The 19,631-nt window shown below is 35.3% G+C and overlaps 1 protein-coding gene across 2 annotated transcripts in view; it reads left to right on the top strand.

Annotated features, from left to right (window-relative positions):
- The window catches only part of ROBO1 (roundabout guidance receptor 1), a 903,637-nt gene that overhangs the window by 669,840 nt on the left and 214,166 nt on the right, over positions 1-19,631 (top strand). For both annotated transcript variants that reach the window (XM_063448635.1, XM_063448644.1), the window contains one exon: positions 17,981-18,307. In XM_063448635.1, coding sequence (XP_063304705.1) covers positions 17,981-18,307 — 327 coding nt within the window. The remainder of the gene's footprint in view (positions 1-17,980; positions 18,308-19,631) is intronic.

The raw sequence follows: 19,631 nt of genomic DNA, 5'->3' as shown, positions 1-19,631 counted from the left end.
TTATTGAATGGACAATGCAGGCATCTTCCCAGAGCCACCATCAAAAGACCAGAAACTCCAAACAGGGGGAGGAGAAGGACTGGATGGGGATGGAGTGAAGGAATAAATCTAGAAAAGGAGATGATAGAGGGAAAATATTTTAGGATGGAATATTCTCCATCTGCGCCCACTTTTTAGCATACTGAAGCATTGACTATTTATAAACATATCTCTGGATGTTTGTCCTGATGTTTTAGGAACGTTTTTACAACCTGAAAGTAGCAGGGTAACTAGTTACCTTCTCATAATAGCCCAGCCCTCAGGATTTCCCTTCACATTGTACATTGATTTGATTTTTGACCCTAGCATGTCATAGATGAAATCTTTTCTCAAGTACAAGTAACACAAATATTAACTTGCAACTACTGTAGAGTTACTTCATAGATGGTTTAGGATCGATCACTAAGAGCTTATGCTTCTAATTATTTAATTTTCTGTTTCCCTAACTAGAGAAAATAAAATACGACACAAAAAAGTTAATCAATAACAATTAAAATGATGCACTATAATTTTTCTATGATTGCTCACACTTCTCCAGTGAGCACTTAAAAATTAAACTAAGCACATTTTGACTTCACAGTGTCATGGAAAATAATGTAAACGTTTTATTTGACGCATGGGATGTATTAGCACATAAATTGAGGACAAAGCATCAGTTTTATGTGTACATTGCTACTGAGGGAGAATAGGAAAATATCTGTCAGGCCCCCTGCACGCGCGCCGCTCGTGGCGGCTTCATTTACACGCGTGCCGCTTGCGGCGGCTTTACTTTCCCTCTCACCACGAGCGGCGGCTTAAAGTGCCTGCTCACCACTTGCGGCTGCCTTAGTGACCACAGGTCCCGCGTGCAGCGTGCATAAATATGCGCCCGAGTCACCTGACCCGAGTCATGATGTCAGGGATCAATGTGGAAGATTGCAATACCTTCCACATGTTATAATTAACTCTAATTGGAAACTTGCCAATCAGAATAATCCTATGCCTTGTTTCCCTGTTGTGGTCTTCTGTTAGCCCAATAGCGCCTTTACTCTGTCTGATCGTTGGTTACTGAATTTTGGCTTTGTCTCTCGTTTACTCTGTCTTCTCTGATCCTTGACCTCGGCATGTCTTATCGTTGCTCTGTATTCTATACTCCTTTGACGTTGGCTTGTACACTGACCTTTCTCCTTTTGCATAGCCCGGCCACTGTAAGGTTCGGTATTGCAATTGTTCCTCTCATGATCTGTCCATGTGTTTGGTTCCGGAACCATGACAATATAATTGTGTTGTATGTTTTTGTTTATTTATTTATGCATTGTAGACAGATTGGGTTACAAAGCATTAGTAATTATTTGATATGTCTTGTCTCATCCTTCAGAAAAATGACTTAAACTAGTTTGTGTAGAATGTAATAATAAAATTGTAGGATACGCTGTAGTTATGGCAGTATAATACATAGAAATATACCTAAATTATCCTAGTTCTGCATTCTTGCAAGGAATCTGCTTTTATTTTGTGGGACACCCAACTGGGAATAAAATATAATGTTCAATAAAGTGGAAGTCTAAAGTAGGATATAGGGGTGTGACCCAGGACAGGAAGCAGGCCAGCACCATATCCAAATGGCACTTCTATCCATACCTCCCAACACTTCATATGAACAAAGAGGGACACTTTCATTTTAATGGTGTGAGTGGGTGTGTGGCCAAGGGAGGGGCTTTTCAGAGACATTTTAGGTGCATTAATAATGACAGTTGATGCAACTAAAGTGTAATGAAGAACAAAAACAATGTATCTTACTAAGACTTATTTCTAAACACATTTATTGTAGTTTAAAGACATATTCCAATTCAGCCATGTTATACACCCAGACACACCAACAATAAGGAGCTCCTAGAAAAGAGGGTCTTTTGGATAGAAAAGAGGTAACTTGGGTCCATAATAGGGTCTGTCTGACACTTGGGAGGTATGTACTGCACAAGCCCTGTATACTTGTAGAAGCACTCTGGTATGCAGGACTTTGGATATATAACCTAAATGAGCAGAACTTGGGTTTCAGATCAGAATACAGTACAGTTACGCCAAATCTAGCACAGATTATTATATTACCTAACCCCGAGGGAACCTTTTCATTCACACATAGATAGTTGAAGGATCAACACTAAAGAAAAAGAGAAGAAAAGGGTTGAATAAAACTATCTTGAATAAATGAAAATGATTGTGTTGCACTTTCCATTAGTTCAAACTTTTTGAAAAAGTGTTGGTTTAAAAAAAAAAAAAAACTATGGCAGCTTTCAGAATTACCCAATTTTAAGAAATCCTCCGACACTTTCCCATCTCTAGCCGTTAGCTGGAATTGCAAATTCCAAATTAATTTTATTATTTTCCGAGTAGACTTTTTTTTTTTTTAGGGCTTGGAATCATTGAGAAACTGGCAACTAATTACTATCATTTACTTCTCAGGCTATAACGGTTACCAAAGAGCTGTCATCAGACAGGCTAAAGGTTCTAAATAATAGTAAGACAGATGTTGAATGTGTCTACAAAGGCCTTGTGTTTGTACATTAAATGCCTGTAAGAGTTAATAAGACCTCTGAACCTGAATTAGCTTACTGTCAATAGCTAATTCACTTGTTCTGCAGCTTCGTCCATACTGCTGAAAGCAAACAGCTCTGACAGCTCCTTTCATAGGAATACTGAGTAACTACCTATTACAAACTTAATAGGCCTGTGCACCTAATTGTCTGTACACTGAATTCTTTACCCTATTAATATGCATGTTTATATCAAGCTAGAGTTCTCTGTGTCTTATTTTTGTTTAAGCTTGATATACTTTATGCTTTATAGAAAGACTCTGTAAATATGATTGGTCATAGATGCAAGACCTATTTCCATGAAAATTGGTATTTGTAGCTTCCCTGGGATTGTCAACCCTTCTATAATAGGCACTTCATATCATTTGCATAATTTAAATGCATCTTTTACTTTTTAATATTCGGTTTTACCCACTCTGCTGTTGCTTTAGAAAAAGCAAAGAAGAAAGCAATTCAAATCATAATATGGTTACTGAAATATTTTTTTTTGATGAAAGTAACCATAAAGTATGGGGGGAAAAAAATCATTAGATGTTAGTCCTTGGTATTGTTCTTGCATCAAAGGGCATTTTATACAAATGAAGCACCTGTCAAGTTATGACAATGAAAGGCAAGAGAAAGGCTATAGCTTTTGAAAATAGTGAATCTTTCATATTTGCTTTTTGAGAGAATGTATAAGAACATATACAGTGAAGGGCATTAATGAGAATGTTCCATGTTTTAACTTCAGTTCTCTTATTGGTTATGTATTGCATTATTTCATCCTGATTCCATCTCCAATATGTACTTTAGAGATTATACCATTCCCACAACGTCACCTTTAGCACATATAGGTCACCTCCTTTATCCTGAATTATTTTTTGACTGTCCCTATGATGGTATTTCTCCGAATCAGGTCACTTCAGAAGGGGCAATTCATTGGCATGTAGGCTAGAGCTTTACCAATTCATGAAGCTATTAATATGCTGTTAATTTCGAGTGTTTTAACCCCTTAAGGACACATGACGTGCCTGACATGTCATGATTCCCTTTTATTCCAGAAGTTTGGTCCTTAAGGGGTTAAAGGGTTTCGCAAACCCTTTTTGACACTGAACACTTTTTACTTTACAGTACCCTATTATGCGTTGGTAATAGGTCCACCTCTTAAAAACATGTAAAAAAAAAAGTTTTTGGGAATGCAACGTTGGGCTCTGAGCAGGCGAGGGAAGAGTGAGTGGGCAAGGAAGGAGGAATTTAAAAATAAATACATTTTTAAATGGAGTTTATTTAATGGAGGAGAGCAAGCTTCCCCTCGCCTGCAAGAGAGACAATTGTTACATCTATTGCAGTTGCCCAGTGCATGCTGATGAGAGACATATTTTTTGCACAGGACTGATGTTTGGTAGTCTGAAGCAGAGTTCTGGGCTGCCAAAATCATGTGTGTCGGGGGTGTAGCTAGCCACAGGCACACAAGTGCAAATCACTATGAATGTGCCACATTTCAAGCAGGCTCCTACCAACATGACCACTTAAAATCACTGAAGTGGTCATGGTGATTGGTATAACCCTTTTAGTAGAATTTTTACCAAATTTCCTAAACTTCATACATATCATCACACCAAGCGCGGTTTCCAAAAGTTTAAACTGCACCTCTGTTGTATTATTATTTTGCTAGCACACAAACAGGTAAACCAATTTCTTTTCTTCGAGTGTGTGGGAAGATGAGTCAATCCACATCTGCAGGTGGTCCTGTTATATGTAGAGAGATGCGGTACCTAATTTGTAAGAAAAAGAAAATTGAGTTTTATTAGTGTTAAGACAATTAAGCCTGTATAATAACCTAAAACCTTTGTTCTGTTAGTATGGTCAAGGTTTGATCGTAAAAAGCACTTATTAGTGTTGTGTCTTAGAGATTTCTAAAGTACTTGTTTTCTGCAATGTCTGTCTTATTTTACTTTCTAATGTGATGGGAATGTTCAAGAATATTATTACATTAAGCAGTCAACCAGTGGTGACGGTAAATGACTTGTTCAGCATAACTTTCAGCTCAACCAATCTGACTGTTTCAATAGATACAGTCATTATTGGGTCAGATAAATAAATAAAGCAACTCCACAACTCTATGGTGGCATCTCCTTTTAATACTCAGAGTCATCAGAGGGGAAAGTTTGACAAAGACCTCACTAAGTGCTACATAATGTAAAGATAAAGTACTGTAATGTAAAAAAAAACACATTTATCACACTGATTAAACCTAGACTTCAGGAACCATGTATAAGCTTAATATTCTATATATTTTAGTTAGGACAGACACTAAAACACTTAAATCACTTTTGTTTCTACAATATTTAAAACACAATATAATAAATAAATATAATTAATGTAATAATGTATAATTAATGTAGTAGATTACACTGTTCACATTTTGGGTTTTTTTGCTCACTGTTTTGCTTGACAATGCAAATCTACAAGCAAAAAAAACAAAAAAAAACAGTATTATTGATATATTCTTTTCAATTAACGATGTCATTAATACTTAATACACAGACATGTTGAATCAATTATTTTACAATAAATTTCACACGTGTAATCATAATTTGGAATACCACCATTGTCAAATAATAATGATATTTGTGTGGTCTGGACCTCAAACATATTGACATGCAAAAGACATTGTCTTGCCCCACTCTTAATTTATCTTTTTAACACCCAAGACTTAGTAAATGTCTTGATCACAAGTCACAACACACCTGGGGCTCAGCTGGTGGTGATGTGTCATATCTCTTGTGAAGTGGTTTATCTTATAGCAAGGCCTTTAAATTATGCCCAGTAACTAGGACGCGACAGAAAATGTAAACCGAGGGACAAGAGGATATATTTTACTGAGCATTGGCCATACATCTTCATAACAAAGTTCTGTAGTTGGAACGAGTTCCAGGCACCACAGGCACTTAAAAGTGTTTATTTATAGAAGCTTCTATCTTCTATATAGATTATTCTAAACAAGTTATGGCGGTGAAGGGTTTCATGAAAATGTATGAAAACTCCTGGGCATCCGTCATACAAATATATGTGCTCTCATTTATTCTTTTGTTTCTGCATGCAGAAGATTTAAATTGAGTGATACCCTGTATCAGTCTAATAATTTACAAAGTGCTTATAGGTTATACATTTAATGTATAAAACGTAACATGACATCTTTAACTGGAAACACGTTGAAAATGTAGAGATATTTGCACTGAAAAGCTTCACTTTGACTGCTTCCAGGGAGAGAAAGAGTGTAGTCCTGAACAGAAAAATAAAAAAGTGTGGGCCTATCAACAGCCACAGAAGCTGCATCCCTCTTAAAGGAACACTATAGGGTCAGGAACACAAACATGTATTTCTGATCTTCTAGTGTTAAAACCAACATCTAGCCACCCTGTCCCCTCTTACCTCCCTAAATATAGGAAAATATTACTTTTGTTCAAGTGTGCAGCTGCTGGCTCTGCCCCTGATCTACCTGCTTACAGCTGACATCATCAGAAGTGATTCTGTGAGCCAATCACAATGCTTTCCCATAGGGTTGTCTGAGACTGTCCAGGAGGCAGATCAGGGGCAGAGCCAGCACAAGTCAAACACAGCCCTGGCCAATCAGCATCTCCTCATAGAGATGCATTGAACAGTGTGCAGCACTGCACCAGGAGGCACCACTAGCAGCCATCCAAAGAGAGGCCAGTGGATGTATCACTAGGCTGTAATATAAACACTGCCTTTTCTCTGCAGTGTTTACTGCAAAATTATTTTACTGCAGGGAATGATTTTACTCACCAGAACAAATACAATAAGCTGTAGTTGTTCTGGTGACTATAATGTCCCTTTAAACACACAACTCTACAAGCAACAACCCCAGAAACAAGCAACCATACATGTAACCTACCCTCACAAATGCAGCATAACTACCACCTCCACACACACAACCCCACAAGCAGCATTCCCATTAACATACAAAACCACAAACAGCCTCCCCCACACGTTAACACATCCACCTTCTCACACACCTGTCCAACCTATCATCCAATCACCGACATAGTCACATTCACCATTCATTTTATAATTTTATCCCAAACTTGTCACATTTACACATCCAATCAAAGATGCCAAACTAGTCACATCCACCCATCCAATAAAATCCACTCACCAAATTCTTGGATGTATATATATATATAAAATCAGCCACAGATCTTGTACACAAGGAGTTTAATTTCAGCTTGCCCAGTGCAACAAGCAGATAATCCTTGAAGAAAGTTAGCTTAGTCTGACTGAAACGTTGACAATAACCTAAAAGTTATATATGAACTTAAAAGTCCTTGGAGTGCCGTTAATTTGGAAGGTGGTACATATATATACCACCTTTGAGGTGCTTTGAGGACTGGCCTTTGGGCAGCAAGGATGGTAAATCCAGCTCTGCATTACGGCGTTCTAAGTACCACTAGTATAAAAACTAGTATATGTATGATAGTTAAATCCAGTAAAGAGAAAGGATTTGCTGTACATATTGCATTTTTTTTTGCACTATATTATAAAAGGTACAGGCAAATGTGGCCCCGTGACAGTTGTTATACATCTCCAATTAGATGTGTGATGGATTTGTTCTTCAGTAACTGCAGGCTTGGTACTGTTGCACTGTCCCTTCAGTAACCCAACGATTATAATATATGAAACAGATTGCATATATTTGAGGTGGCATTATTTTTTATAGCAAATAATAAAATGCACTGTATTTTAATCAGTGTGAATGTATTGTCTGTAATCAAACATCCAGTCTATTTGGTAACTCCGAGGAGCAGCTGTGCGCCTACAGGCCTAACTGCACCTAATTAATCCCATTGAAATCCATCTACCTTCCAGGAACGCTGCTTCATTTTGGACACTTGTTTATGCTGTAAGAATTGTTTACAATGAAACTTATGCCTGAAAGGGACATTTTCTATTGCTGGCTTTTTGTGATTATCTTAGTTGGTGTATGTTTGTAAATACAAAAATCTAACCATCTTGGATACTCATGTTTTTAGCTTTGGTCAAATAAATGTAGGTCTTTCCTAAACTGTGATTTATTGTTCAAAATTTCAGTCCTTAAACAAGACATGTTGAAGGCTATCATGACAAACCAGTAAAACATATTTGTACAAATTGCAGGAAAACAATAAAATTTTGCCCTCCTTCAAACGTTTCCAACAAGCCTAAGTGATCTGTTGCCATGGTTATGACTATATACTAATATAGTGTAAGCGTCAGTATTCTTTTGAAAAGAACACTAAATCCCAACTAAGGATTCTGTTTTTATCATAATACCCACGAGTGCTAATTTACTTGACGTGATATGACAAAGCATGATATCATATATACAGTGAAGTTCGTAGACCTCATTTCTATTTAAAATTGCTTGTGATTTGTAGATGATGTATACCTTTGTATTTGAAACTGTACATGTAATATACTAATATTGTATTTAAAATGCACCAAAATATTTCATAACATTGTAAAATGTTATGCGCAAATAAATTATGGCAAATGCATTTAGGGATACAGAGATTAGCTATGATTAGAGACCTGTACAATTGAGCTCGCCGTTTAAAGAAACTGGGATATAATTACTAAAAATTAAATGTACGTAGTGTCCAGAAAGAATGAAATAAAGATTGTCAGGTTCATATCTAATTATATAAATTAGTTACGTAACTATGTCACATATAAAATAGCTTAGAATAAGTTCTTAGTAAAGGGGTGAGAGTAGAAAGTGAGAGGACTAGATGAATAAGGTGAGATTAACGTGGACTGCTTTTCAGACAAGAATCAATCAGTAGGCTTTAGTACATACTTGGGTTTGTACAACTGCATTACTTTAAAAGACAATACACTATTTGGGACTCTGATTTGATTGTAGAATGTCATTACATAAAAGTGGAGCAGAATTAGAAAAGCATTTTAAAGGCTGTAGACATGGATAGGCTATACGCTCACATACATGACACAACTAAGTAATTTCACAAGATTTGGAAATGAATGATGGAAGTTGAAGTAGAAAGATCAAGTCAAAAGTAGGTTACAGTAGCCAAGACACTACAGAATTCATAATGAATATTTCAATTTTACTCAATGACTTTGGAATCTTTTTCCTACAACAGTTTCCTTGTTCCTCTGTTGCAGCTGCAACTTTGCATTTGAACCATTGTTCATTTTGTGCTTACCTGTTTTGTATAGCTAAGGCTGTGCGAAGCAGTCATGATGGACTATAATGAGGCAACGTGCTTATGTGTGTGCTGGAGTAATCAATACTTCAGATAACAACTGGTTGAACAAAATCTACAGTAGTGTCCTGTAAGAAGACATATATTTCAAGATATAGATGGCATGATGTAGAGATTGACTTTATGTGAGGAATGAGAGAGGAAGGAGACTATAATGGCACCAGGACAACATGCTGTAGAGTAGCTTTGACAGTTGTAACACTCACTTTGTAGAATGAATGGTGGTCAGCACTTGAGAACGAAAAGAGAAGTAGTTCAGTTTGGGAGATATCAAGTTTCAATAAACAGGTGTATACCCAGTTGAAGTCATGAGAAGCAATTAGTGACATTATCCAAGAAATATAATACTGATATATCTCAGTATCATCAGATTCAGGTAACACTAGAATACACAAATTATTAGAATGCCAAAAGAAGTAGTATAAAGGAAAACAGAAAGTAACCCAGAAGATAGACTCTGGATACTCCAACCAAAAAAGAACAATGCCAAAGAGGCAAAGGTTATAAAGGGTAATAACCAGATGTGGGTGGCCCACAGTGTCAAAAGCAACAGAAAGGTCAGGCCATCTCAGCAGAGAGTAGACCTTTTAATTTGATGATAATTAAATAATCACTTTGGTTGAATCCGTTTTAAAAAAAAATACAGTGTCAAAATAAATTGTAGAGAGGCAACCAGAAGCTTCAATGAAAAAGAAGGAGGGATACTGAATGGCAATTAAAGATTAAAGATAGGGCTTTTTTGAAGATGGGAGAGATAATTGTATTTGAAGGGTATTGGGAAGATACCAGAGGAAATAGAGTGAGGGAAGCAATTAAACTGAGAACAGTTAAGTTTACCCAATTATATGTGTTCATTCAGCATCCTGGGAAAAAAAACATTTAGGATATCCAGAATTCTGAGAAAATTCCAGATAAATATACATCAAACGTCTAGGTGTTTTCCTTTATTTTCTTTAGTTTTTAATTCAGAAAGCAACAAGGCTATATTAAAGGGGTTGTATTTTGTTTCTTATTTATTTATTTTTTTATTTTATACATCCACAATTGGTTATCAATAATTCTTTTTTTTTCATATAATTTTTTTTATTGCTTTTAAAATAAAAAAATGAATACAATTAGTGACATAGACAGACATGTACAAGAACAAAAATGTGTATACTAACATGGTACCCATAATTATAAATATATACAGTCATATATATGTATATATAGATATATATATATATATATATATATATATATATATATTTGTATTTATCTAATAAGTAAAATTTTGTTTTTTACAGTTCATTATAAATCTTTATTTAAAAAATATAACCAAATGTTTTCAATCTTTCAAAGAAGGAGACATTTTACTAACATGTGTATATGTAACCTTGGGTAAGATGAACTTTCCCTTTAAATACATGTGTTTTTGAATCAGAAATGGAATGCTTGGAGTAAATTGATGTTATTTTGTTCCTATAATAAAATTACAGAATTTGTCTGAATTGATGCAAATATTTCCTGTGTAAGGAAACCTTGGCATTTTTCTTTTTCTGTAACCCTTTGATGACCAGCTTTTTGTATCGACAGGAAAGACTGATTATACCTGTCTGCACGCATTTTTTATTTTTAGTTTAAAATGTCTCTTCCTGACCTGTCAGAAGATCTATAGCTGCCTTGGGTCTAAATAATCTATTTCATTCTTAAGTATCTACTTCCTCCATTCTTCGTGGGACAACACTCTTCAGTTAAACAAATGTTCGCTTTGTCAACCGATTTATTTTCCCATACAGCTGGAAAAATTGCAAGAGAAAGCATTTATTTTCAACAGAAAAAAAAATTCTAATTTTGTGTCAATGTTAAAACTTTCAGAAAAAAAGCAAAACATAAAAATACATGTAAAAATAAATATATGATTTTTATTATCAATCTTATCTGACTGAATTGTATTCTTTAGTCTAGGTACTCTCATTGAAAATTATTGTTTTCACTTGCTTATACGTTTTGGGGATGAAGTTAACTTGTCAAGTTATTGACTGATGAAGCATTAACAACAATACTAAATACAATATATGTATTATACTAGCCAATTGCTTGCAATATAGTTTGAAAAAAGGTTTTTAATTATTGCCAGTATTTGGTTTATGTTAATCATTCACAACAATGAATTTTAAGTGATACAGACTCCCCCAACATTGGTGGGACAGTGCCAATTTTGGGGTCCTGTCGCACAGTCCTGATACAGTTCCCTGTTGTCCCACATCCTCAGGCAGCACAGTGAGAACGCATCATTAGATGGACATCCACTGTGCACAGCCACTAGTACCCTACATATAGCGCTTCTAGAGCTTTCTCCACAAGGTCCTTCAGGTTTGGGGTTGACCAGACAGGCCCCTATAGCCCATTTTTCCAGGTAGCCCTGCCGATTATGGTTGTCACTGCGTGATGCAAGTTAAATCACTGGTGACAAATCTTCTGAGGCCTGCCCACACATGCCGATCTGCACACATCACAATGTTGGGAGGCATGGACTGATACCAGATTGCAAAGTACATGTTCTCTTTCAGTTTATGTATAGTTTGTGTGCAGATTTTAGAGCTGTAAAATAAAACTTCATGACAGTCCCCATCACGTATACACTCGTCCACAATCTAAATATAGACATGAAACTTGAGAGTCAGTCCAATTATGGCACCCAGTGAAAGCCAGGCATTCAGTCAGTAAGGTACCATTAGAGACTTGTGGCACTTCTAAGAAATTATGATTACAATATGTACTGGGGGTCTCAAGAATTATGCAGTCCAGCAATACTATGCTTGAGGCTACACCTGTCATCTAAATGCTGTGATAGCCTGTCACAGAGTCGGATGTTTCAGCCTATGCTGCAGGGCTGGAGTTACCCTATGTACCCAATATACCATGGGATAGTTGTGTATTAGGCTGAGGCTAGATACTTCTCTTCACCATGGTATCACTCAGGGGTCAAGTTCTGGGGAAAAAAAGCGTGGGATGTCACCCAAGATTCACTCCCCCCCCAAAAAAAAAAAAAATACTATCACTAGACTTACTTACAAAGTAAAACATGTCAAAATCCGACCCTTCAAAATGTAACTTTTAATTTTCTCAAAAATCCAGGCCAACGTTTACATACAGGGGTTGTATTTGTGATTCAGCAGAATACTATATGGGCGAGGAGATAAAATAATTGGATATGATAACCTTCATAAAATTCAAAATTAAACTGAAAATGCATATAAAAACTACATTAAAAAAGTTACTTCAAAAGTATAAAATTCACAGAAAGGTGAATTGTGTGCGAAAAACTGCATTAATCATTCTTCAAAATGTATCAGAGAATAAATGGGTTCATAAAAAGCTATACAAACGCCCCATGTGAAAGAGACTGCTGAGTTTACTTTTATGAATACTGTTCAAGAATATGGATCATTTTAATTTTGGGCCTTCTATTCTAACCCAGGAAAAAATGGTCCAGTAACGATCAAAACTGAGGCATGTCTGTAATTAGACAGCATCATTTCCCACAAACCTGGATATGGCATGTATGAGGGGAAATTGCTGTACTGTGGAGATGTAACAGAATACAAGTCTGGGGTCTTTACAACACTAAGGCAGACTAGATCTGTGAAATTAGCCATGAAATTGCAATACATGTATGAACAATATAAAATATATATATATATATATTTATATATATATATATATATATATATATATATATATATATTATAACTGTCTCAAATAAATAAATAACTGAATAAAATGGAAATCTGCAATTGGGGTTACTACCATATTAACAGGACACTGTAGACACCCAGACCACTTCAGACAATTGAAGTGGTCTGGGTGCTGTGACCCTTTTGCACTTAGTGCTGCAATGTAAAACGTTGCAGTTCCAGAGAACTGCAATGTTTACATTGCAGCTCTAAGTCTGCCCTCAGACAGCCATTGGAGGGCTTCCGGAATCCAAACTGACTTTTGGTCTGTTATCTGACGCTGGACGTCTTCACGGACATTCAACTACAGATTTTTTTCCCACAGGAAAGCATTGAATAATGCTTTCCTATGGAGAGGTCTAATGTGCGCGGGGCCATTGCCGCGCATGCGCATTAGGTCTCCCCTGCTTGCTGACGTCGGTGGGGGAGGAGCATGGGAGAAGTCCAGCACTGAGGGACATTGGCGCTAGATTCAGGTAAGTGACTGAAGGGGTTATAACCAAGGGAGGTGGGACGCAATGGAGGGGGGACCTATTAACCCTATAGTGCCAGGAAAATGGCTTTGTTATTAAGATATGATTTGTATTCACAGCAATATTACAATATCCACACATGAAATGCAATGCTGTGCTTTTATATGTGTTAAAAACTAAAATAAATACATAATATCATGGATTTTGGCAGAGTTTAAAGTATGCTACAGTCACCTAAGCAACTTTAGCTGAATGAAGCAGTTTTGGTATATAGATCATATGCCTGCAGTCTCACTGCTCAATTTTCTACATTTTAGGAGTTAAATCACTTTGTTTATGCAGCCCTAGGCATACCTCTATGCATGTGACTTACTCAGCTTTCTTACACTTCCTGTAAAAAGTCTTACACTTCCTGTAAAAAGTCATCTGATGTTTTTACTTCCTTTATAGTAAGTTCTGTTTAATTTAGATTTTCTTATCTACGTTTAATTAAGCTAAAGTTGTTTTGGTGACTATTGTGTCCCTTTAATGCTAAAATTAATTACATGTGCCAAAGAATAATTCCCGCTTTAAAAATATTTCTTTATGAATTCGAAAAGATTGTGTGGAAATTCAAATTAGCACAAGTGTTTTTTTTTTTATTTCTCTTTTTAAAAAATTGTATTAAAACTGATGTGTTGTGCATGTGAATGTATAGTATCAGTGGAAAGCCCAATCCCTTAGAAACTGTATGTGTATACTGCATATCTGTACACTTGAAGCACCTAGCAGTAGTACCTCAGCTTCTTTCTTTAACACGTTTAAATCTCAGAAAGTTACATATTTAGAAAGAACTTGAAATAGTTCAAAATAAAGCATTTTCAATAAATATTTTAACCAGTTCTAAGTGTTTAAAATATGATTGTAGAAAATACAATTTTCTCTCGCAGCTCTGTGTATGCTATATTTTTTTCAGTGTAGCACCTTATCCGGTACTCTTTGTACATTTTTGTTTCTTGCCTCGAGGCACTATGTCTTTTTGCAAGTTACTGCTGCTTATCTGGTTGTAAATATGACACATGTTGTCAGTTATTAATGCAGAAAGGAAATACAATACCCTTTGTCTGTGCATAAAAAGAAAATGCATACCAGTGTATATTACTATACTGCAATAAAATCACCTTTGACTTTAAAAAAAAAAGTTGATTATCGAGATATCCGAGGAGTAGCATTTACATACCATAAGGCAAAATTAACAATTTTGCTCCCTGCAAGTTAGTAGAGTGAAAAATACTAGGCAAAAATTGCACACCTAAGATAATTTGCATTGAATGCCACATTGTGCCTTAACCCCTTAAGGACACAGGACATGTGTGACATGTCATAATTCCCTTTTATTCCAGAAGTTTGGTCCTTAAGGGGTTAAAGGTACAGTTTAGGCACCATAACAACTTCATGTAAAGGAAGTTGTTATGGTGCCAGGATGTCCCTGGTGCTGTCACATCTTAAGGGAGTAAACTATTTTTGCATAGTTTAACCCCAAAGTCTTTGTTCCAGCGTCAAACCTCCCTCCCGTTTTGTCTTCCTTTTTCTAAAAATCTTTACACCGGAAAGGCTCTTGCAGGATTGGGCAATGACAAGGCTGATTGTCTGAGAGCAGTCAATAAATCCACATTCCTAAAACCTGGTGCCCTGAGTATTCCTTTAAATGCCTTATATTTGTATACCTTACAAGTGTCCACCTTTAGAAACAGCAGTACGTCTATAGGACCCAATTTCCTAATTCTGTGTAAAGAATTAGAAGTCAAATCACAAAACAAATTGTAGTGATTTCATTAGCAAGTTGTAAAATGTAAACTAAACAAACTAACTTAAAACAAAATCTCAAGGTTGGCAGATTGAAACATTTTTAAAGCTCTCTTATTTTGTTTAGATATTTTTAAGTTAGTTATCAAGTTACCATAACTTGTTGTTTAGCGAATAGACCCCTTTGTATTTTACGAAAACATTAAAAAATTAAAGGAAAAAAACTGACAAGAAAATGACCGTATTGCTGTTTGCTGCCATTTTTCTATAATATTGCTGTATATGATGGTCTCGTTTTGTGAGACACACATGTAATCAAGCCTCAGATGTTGGTTGAATTGTTGCTAATATATTGTACATAAAGTTAAAGATTATAATTTGCTTGTCAAGGTCATTACATGCCTCAGGCTAACTTGTCACCAACATTCCTGTTAAATATGTTCTATCTGACAATCAAGAGCATTTTAGATCCTTTGTCCTGGTGGCCCTGCTTGCATTTTTACAAGGATTTCAAGGGAAAGGTCATATTACAGTAATAAGGGCAGAATTCTGGGTAATGGACAGGCTAGTTACTTTATCTAGTGTAATGTTACCTTTCATAAACAGAGATGTTCTCCGGTCATATCCGGTAAATGTTAACCATTTCTAAGGATATTAAATGTCTATATTTGTAGCATCATTTTACTAAAATATGTTTCAGGTCAACGATGATATGCATTCTATTATACATATTAACCATGGAATAGTATAGTTAGTGTAATTTGTATATTAAGAGTTATTTTTAGTGACGTAAATGTTCGCTCTGTTCTATTATTTTATAGCAGTTGCCAAAGAATTGTGAAATGTTTAAAACATTTTTTAACGAAACCCTCGATAGCCAATGCATTGTCTTGTCTACTCATAAAACATTTAAGAACCATTTTATTATAACATATAATACTAATTAAAGTGTTTTAGGAAGAAGACCACTAAAAGGCCGCTCTAAATAGCAAAACATTTTTGGAAATACCATAATCCCACTTAATAACTGAATAGAGTTGGAGATACTTTAGCAATATGCTCCCAGTGTGTCTCCAAAAAGAGGGGATTACCAAATGTTGTAACTTGAGAGTGAAAAGACAAACAAAAAAAGAACCCAAACTATGTACCTCCAAACACACATAACTGTATCAGATATATATGAAATTACAAAAATAGCATCATGAAAAGGCCTGCCTTTTCCCAAATAAAATTTGTTTGTAAATCACAATGGAGCTCTACTTTACTCACAATTCCATTGTCAACTGTAAAAAAATGAATTGTTATTTGGGGCTAGTCTTTTTGTGATTTTTTTTTCTTTAAATATATTTTCACGCAAATTTGTTTAATAAAGGTATATCCATTTGGAATCATATTGTTTGAAGTCCTTTTTTGTGTGTTCTTGCACTCTCAAGATAAACAGTAAATTAATAACGTAATATAGTATGTAGTTTTGACTTCAGAAAGTTTGAAAACATCCTACAGTGGATTCAATGTAGCTACCCCATACCAATTATGCGGGTAAATAATGAAATGCATTTTACACAGTTCCGAACTGCAGAAGACGGAATTTTGAAAAACTTTAAGGGTTACCTTAAATCACTAAATCACTAAATTACAAAAGTTTGGGATAGAATGGTGTACATCACAATTATTGTTCCAGTAAACAGTGAGTATACACCAATCAGTAACAACATTAAAACCACTTAAAACCACTTACAGGTGAAATAGAATATTGGTGATATCATTACAATGACATCAGTCACGGGTTGGATATATTAGTCAGCTAGTGAATGTCAGTTGGTAGCAGGAATAATGGACAAGTGAAAAGATCTGAGTAACTTTGAAAATAGTTATGGTTAGTTGACTGGGTCAGATCATCTCCAAAATGGAAAGTCTTGTAGGGTGTTCCTAGAGTGCAGTGGTTAGCACCTGCCAAAAGTAGTGTAAGGAAGGACAACCGGTGAACTGACCTCCGGGTCATGGGAGCTAAAGGCTTATTTTTGCACGTGAAGAGCTAGTCCATCCGGTCAAATCACACAGAAGAGCTACTGTAGTTCACATTGCTAAAAAAAATAATGTTGGCCATGATAGAAAGGTGACAACAAAATATAACCTATTGCTAAAATATGTCTTCAATAAAATCCTACACTAGTACCTTACATTTTATTCTGAACTACACCAGCACATCAAAATAGCTGTCTTCTCCCTTACATAGTCTGTATGTACTTAATCAAATCAAATAGTATCAAAAAGTACTATAATGTCCTTATATCATGCATATTTTAAGTAAAGGATAATTCTGTATTAACCAGACAAGCTCACATGCAAAATATAGAACACATGTATGTATTCATGTTCATGTGTAAAAAACATGTAATTTGTTAAACTTAATAGAACAGATTTTTTTTGGGATATGATTGTATCTTACTCCTGTAAGGCTTTATATAATTTACTGCGCAGTTTCTCAATAATGAAAAGTTTTGTTCTTGTGTAATGTCTTCAACAGACTTTTATGATCCCATTTATCAATGTCTTGCTTATGTGCAAGTGCTTATTGTCTTATTAAGCTGAACAAACAATGCTTATTTCATTCTTTGTTAAAAGTGAATGGCCACTTTATTTATACACATTCTGTAAATCACTGCTCTTTGATATCTTCTGTTGAGACTTATGTCTAAAAGTTAATGATTATCAACCAAAAAGTTTGTGAGTCTAGTGGGGGAGGGGTAAGAGACTCATCATCAAGAACATAAACCGTAGCTGTGTATGGAAACTAAAGTAATTAGAGCAGTTAAGCATTACCATATTTAGATTTGATACATGTGATCTCTGCGGAGTTTTGAAAGGTACATTTTATATCTCTTAAATCTCTTAAGTGTGTTACAATGCATTGCACTCGCCTTGGCACTCAAAGGGCTTTAAACATCAACTGGTACATGAATACCACTGTTGATATAAATACAATTTATACTTAACATCTATATTATAGTATTTAATTATTTTTTTGTGATAACGTAAAGTACATTTTTAAACATGTGTAGTCATTCCCAAAATGTGAATAAAATGTTTACATTCTGACACCTTTTCTCTCAATTTTGTAGGTTCTCGTCTTCGTCAAGAAGATTTCCCACCACGAATAATAGAACATCCCTCAGATCTAATTGTCTCCAAAGGTGAACCAGCCACTCTAAACTGTAAGGCGGAAGGCAGGCCAACTCCTACAATTGAGTGGTACAAAGGAGGAGACAGAGTAGACACCGATAAAGATGATCCCCGTTCCCATCGAATGTTGTTGCCTAGTGGATCTCTATTTTTTTTACGCATTGTACATGGACGAAAAAGTAGGCCAGATGAAGGTGTCTATGTTTGTGTTGCTAGGAATTATCTTGGAGAAGCAGTCAGCCACAATGCATCGCTGGAAGTTGCCAGTAAGTGAAACAACATATATTTTTCCTGCTTCAGAAGTGTGTTGTGCTTTTGATTAACAGTTTACTGTTTAATCCTACTTTTTACATCAACTCCATAGTAAGTAATTAACCTTTCTGTTGAGATTGTGTTCCATTCATCCATAAGAAGTGGTTAGATGATACATGGAAGGTCCTTAAAATTATTTTACCTGTCCATCCATGACAAGTTTATTTTTACTTATAGAGACAACCACTCATCCAAATTACTATGGCCCCTCGTTTGGTTTTCCATGTGTAAGTTGAAGATATAAGAATAATAGAATCTATTTTCATATACAAGTAATCAGTTTAAAAAGGTTTTTTTTCGTAGGCATGGGGAGTTTTAAGAAGGCCTACTCTTAGAGTTGCAATCTTCAACCTGGTACCCTCACTTTTACTCACAACTGTGTCATTGTCTAGCATCAATGACTAATCTCACAAGATAGATGACATTAGCTGCATTTTCCTGTGAATTCAATTTATCTAGCGTATTCTGCTAGTGTGCGTTGTGGGAAAAGATGCAGATGCAATTAGGCTCTTTCACGGTTTTCAAAAACAAGCCGCTTTCTAAATATAGCGATTAGGCTCTACAAGTCTACCAATATGTCTATTTCATTATTTACACGTCTAATGTTAACTGTCCAATATTTTCCGCACCATATATAGAAGAATTCTAGGTATCTTTAAGATTACAAATTGCGCAATAAAGAGAGTTTGTGTGTGCTGGTAAAACATATTGTATATCATACAAAGCACATACGGTATATGGCAATATATATATATATTTAAAAAAATTTAAAAGCCTATTAACCAAAGATAGCTCTCCATTTACTGTAGCACTGCAATTCCCGTGACAATTCTCCAGTTATAATTAGCATTGCTGCTCATCATAACAGATTTAGTGTCACAACAAATGTTTAGATTTTATCATATCACAAAATTCCTAATATATTGTTCTGGTCAACATGTATTTCAAAACACTGCAAATGGGATATATAGCTTTAAGATGTGATACACTCTTAAGATTTTATTATGTAATCTCACTAGTCTGAGATTTACTAAAGAGATAAATTGTTGATCAGTTTGTGATGCATTGTAAACATTCTTCTGATATAATCTTATCAGAATGATTTGGATAATAAGTCTTTGTCATATGTATGTACTGTCAAGATAACAGGACAATATATGTTGTATCAATAAGGTTTTTTACAGAAGACTAAATCCAAACTAATTAGTCTACCTATCATCTTGATAGGTATAATGAATAATGCCTATTGCTGTAAATTATCTGCTGTATAGATTGTAT

Source organism: Pelobates fuscus, chromosome 1 (genome assembly GCF_036172605.1).
Source record: "Pelobates fuscus isolate aPelFus1 chromosome 1, aPelFus1.pri, whole genome shotgun sequence".
Taxonomy (NCBI): domain Eukaryota; kingdom Metazoa; phylum Chordata; class Amphibia; order Anura; family Pelobatidae; genus Pelobates; species Pelobates fuscus.
The sequence above is the reverse complement of the archived record's forward strand: the minus strand, read 5'-3'. Positions and strand labels throughout refer to the sequence as shown.